The following is a 4,368-nucleotide window of genomic DNA, read 5'->3' as shown; positions in this document are numbered from 1 at the left end:
TTAATGACAGCTTTGCACACTCTTGACATTCTCTCAACCAGCTTCACCTGGAATGCTTTTCCAACAGACTTGTTCCCACATATACTGAGCAATAGTTTGCTGCTTTTCCTTCACTCTGTGGTCCAACTCATCCCAAACCATCTCAAATGGATTGAGGTCAGGTGATTGTGGAGGCCAGGTCATCTGATGAAGCACTTCATCACTCTTCTTCTTGGTCAAATAGCCCTTACACCGCTTGGAGGTGTGTTGGGTCATTGTCCTGTTGGGAAAAAATGATAGTCCCATGAAACGCAAACCAGATGGGATGGCGTATCGCTGCAGAAATCTGTGGTTGCCATGCTGGTTCAGTGTGCCTTGAATTCTAAATAAATCACCAGCAAAGCACCCCCACACCATCACACTTCCTCCTCCATGATTCACAGTGGGAACCACACTTGCAGAGATCATCTGTTCACCCACTCTGCATCTCACAAAGACACGGCGGCTGGAACCAAAAATCTCAAAGTTGGACTCAAAGGACAGATTTTCTAATGTCTAATGTCCATTGCTCATGTTTCTTGGCCCAAGCAAGTCTCTTCTTATTATTGGTGTCCTTTAGTAGTGGTTTCTTTGCAGCAATTCGACCATGAAGGCCTGATTCACTCAGTCTCCACTGAGCAGTTGATGTTGAGATGTGTCTGTTACTTAAGAAGATAATTGCTTTGTGAGACGCAGAGTAGGTTCACCTTATTTGAGCTGTTCTTGCAATAATATGGACTTGGTCTTTTACCAAATAGGGCTATCATCTGTATACCAACCCTACCTTGTCACAACACAACTGATTGGCTCATGAGTAGATGTGTCCAAACGTTTGACTGGTACTGTATGGCTCCTCATTTTGCATTATATAATATTACTAGATTTTATTATGGGATCATATCAAATATATGATTATCAGTCCCAACTCGGATATATCAAATCATCAAAATGATTTGATGCAGCCACACAGAATGGCCCTCACTAGAACATTATTCTGTTGGGCACGGTCAACTTTAGGAGTTCTAAAAGGGGCAGGCCACTATGTCGCTCAAACCTTCCCCCTGTGATGCCGCAGTGTTCTAGATCTCTGCAATAAATACACACCCTGAGCCACGTGTATAGAATCATGGCTATAAACACACCAAAGGTACCTGGTCATGAAAGGGTTACCTGTCCTCAATGAAAGCTACTCAAATGGTTTCCTTGTTGTGTCTTTTCTTTTGCAACCTGGTGACATTTCAGCCTTCCCTGTTAATGAGTTTCCTATTGCTGTCCCCTAGTTTAGATAGCTCAGTTAATAGGAGAATGATGCGGGACAGGTAACACCAGGAAAAAGGAATGAGGACAGGAAATACCATTTTTTATAGAACTGGGGCATAAAGTGACTGTGAATCAAGCCATGAAGTGGTTAAGACACAGTGGTGGAACTTGGAGACAAGCCATGACAATTAAGAACACACACACACCTCAACCTGTATTGTTAGGGTGCAAAGTTCAGTGCAGGACTCGGCAGAAGGATTTTGCATTAACACTGATATTCTAAACTGGTAATCCTACAGGCCTTGTGCGATGTAATTTCCTTAAAATGGCTTCCATAGTATCTCTCCCAGAGGGGAATCTCTCCCAGAGGGGAATCTCTCCTGTTCTGTGTGCCGTGACATCTTCAAGGACCCGGTCATCCTGTCATGTAGACACGGCATCTGTAAAGTCTGCTTGTTGGAACTGTGGAAACATAACGACGTGCTGGAATGCCCTCTCTCTAGAAGAAGATCATCGCTGGAGCTTCCACTTGATCTGAATCTGAAGAGGCAGTGTGAGGCTGTCTTACAGGAGAGGAGTCGGGGAGATACGACTGAGTCTGAGGTGCTCTGCAATCTGCATAATGAGAAGCTTGAGCTCTTCTGTCTGGAGGATAAACAGCTACTGTGTTTAAAGTGTAGGGCCTTAAAGAAAAACACCAACGACGGCCTTTGTCAGATCGATAAAGCTGCTAAGAATTATAAGGTATGAAAACTTGGATGGTTTCAGCTGGTCACTGGCGGTTCATTTTGTTTTGTGAGAAATTGCATTGATGGAAATGTTTTTATTGAAGGTGTACAATTATATATTTTATATTTGAGGTCAGAAAGTTCAATGGTCCATTTCATGAAAATGTGTAAAACAAGTTGTCCGTGTTTCATGTGGCTACTTCAATAATAGCTCACTACAACTACTACCAATTTTAGGAGAAACTCCAGACTGCACTAAAATCCTTACAGGGAAACCTGAAGGCCTTTAACGAAGTTATACAATCTTGTGATCAAGCAGCAGAAAATATTAAGGTAAGAATTCTGAGTAATATAACAATGTTAAACTACAGTAGCTTACCCCTTCACATAAACGCTGTGGTCTATCAAATATCCCTCTTACTGTCTCCAGAGCCAGGCTCAGCACACAGAGAAGCAGATTAAGAAGGAGTTTGAAAAGCTTCATCAGTTTCTAAGAGATGAAGAGGCAGATAGCATAGCTGCACTGCGGGAGGAAGAGGGGCAGAAGAATAAGACGGTGAGGGAGAAGATTGAAGAGATGTGCAGAGAGATATCATCACTGTCTGAAACAATCAGAGCCATAGAAGAGGAGCTGAGAGCTGAAGACATCTCATTCTTGCAGGTAGGTACTAATATTCATATGTACATTATTTGTGATACTTGATTAACTAAATTGATCTCATTGATTTTAGTGATTACATTGATTGGTAATTTGCACATTTTTTCTTCCTTCTACAGAACTACAAGGTCACAATGAAAAGGCAAGTTAGTCGTGTCCTTTCTCTATCTTCTCTGTGGCTCTGAACCCAATCCCACAGTATCAATTACTCTTGAATGTTTTCCAGAACCCAGTACACAATGCCGGATCTAAAGAGGGTTTCAGGTCCACTTATCAATGTGGCAAAGCACCTGGGCAACCTGCAGTTCAAAGTCTGGCAGAAGATGCAGGAGATTGTTCAATATAGTAAGTAATTAAACCGTAAAATGTTGGCCCAATGAACACAACGTCAAATACAATAACAAATAAACAAAACATCTCTCTCTGTGAATCCTGTTGCATTACTATATTTGTATGGGGAAACGTTTCCAGTTATTTTACAAGCTAGATGGCGCTGTGGTGTTATTTCAAATGTTTTTAAAAAAAACATTGAAAGTGGGAAACCCAGCCCGTGTCAATTTTAATCTGTAGTTGTAATCTAATCTCTATGTTCAGCTCCTGTGACTCTGGACCCCAATACTGCCCATCCACGTCTCCGCCTGTCTGAAGATCTGACCAGTGTGAGAGACAGTGATTATTTACAGTGGCTTCCTGTCAACCCAGAGAGGTTTGATCACCTCCAGTTCATCCTGGCCTCTGAGAGCTTTAACTCAGGGACACACAGCTGGCTTGTTGAGGTTGGGGAGAGTGAAAACTGGACCATAGGTGTGATCACAGACTCTGTCCAGAGGTCTGGATTGATAAAGAGTGGATACTGGAGTGTCGGATATTACGAAGGTAAATACTGGGCATTATGCCCACCTGTTCCACCCACTGATATCACATTGAAACAGAAACCTAAGCAGATCAGAGTGCATCTGGACTGTGACAGAGGAAAGCTGTCATTCTCGGACCCTGATAATAACACACGTCTACACACGTTCACACAACATTTCACAGAGAGAGTCTCTCCATTTATTGGTAATTACTGTGAACTCCACTCTCTAAAGATCTTACCACTGAAGGTCTCTGTAACAGTGGTTTAGCAGAGTTAGATGGTACTGCATCCGTCTAAATCAGTGATCAAGTGCACTACAGGTAATCAATCTCATTATTATAGAGAAATAATATGTTCAATGGAATGGACCGTTTCACTTTTCCACTATTGAGAATCAATACTGATGTTTTTGGCTCATTAACTATTAGCATCTTTGCCAACATTCATTTCTAATAAACTGACTGAATTTGCTCTTGTGTTCATTCTTCAGAACTGTTGTCAATGATTAAAGAAAACATTTTTAACAGCTTAGTCCGTCATAACATAATATATATTTATCAGGAGTTTAGGAGCTTCTCCAGACATCTGATGGTACCAGGCCAGGTAATACTGTGAGCCAGAGTACTGAGTAACTTTACCACTGGTGCTACAGTCAATAGAGACAGTTTGACCAGGCTGGACTGATTGAGCTGCAGACTGAGTCAATACATACTGGCCCCAAGACCCTGCAGAGAGAGAAGGACTGAAGAATTCACTGCCAATGCAAAGCTGGAAATGTCCCTTCTGGGCAAAGCATTGCCCTGTAATTAAGAAAACTTCTGAAACCCACTTCCAAGTGTAGTCTGAAA

At 42.0% G+C, this 4,368-nt stretch overlaps 1 protein-coding gene across 1 annotated transcript; it reads left to right on the top strand.

Annotated features, from left to right (window-relative positions):
* Nucleotides 1–1,602: 1,602 nt before the first annotated feature.
* On the top strand, nucleotides 1,603–3,990 carry LOC124044369 (E3 ubiquitin-protein ligase TRIM35-like; the record flags this gene model as incomplete). Its single annotated transcript, XM_046364021.1, has 6 exons — nucleotides 1,603–2,022; nucleotides 2,244–2,339; nucleotides 2,437–2,667; nucleotides 2,784–2,806; nucleotides 2,891–3,009; nucleotides 3,259–3,990. Coding segments are annotated over 6 exons (1,419 nt in total), but the record flags the coding sequence as incomplete, so codon positions are not given.
* Between the last annotated feature and the right edge of the window lie 378 nt (nucleotides 3,991–4,368).

The sequence above is a fragment of the Oncorhynchus gorbuscha genome, linkage group LG09 (assembly GCF_021184085.1).
Source record: "Oncorhynchus gorbuscha isolate QuinsamMale2020 ecotype Even-year linkage group LG09, OgorEven_v1.0, whole genome shotgun sequence".
Lineage (NCBI taxonomy): Eukaryota > Metazoa > Chordata > Actinopteri > Salmoniformes > Salmonidae > Oncorhynchus > Oncorhynchus gorbuscha.
Note: the sequence above shows the minus strand (reverse complement) of the source record. Positions and strands in the feature narration are given on the sequence as shown.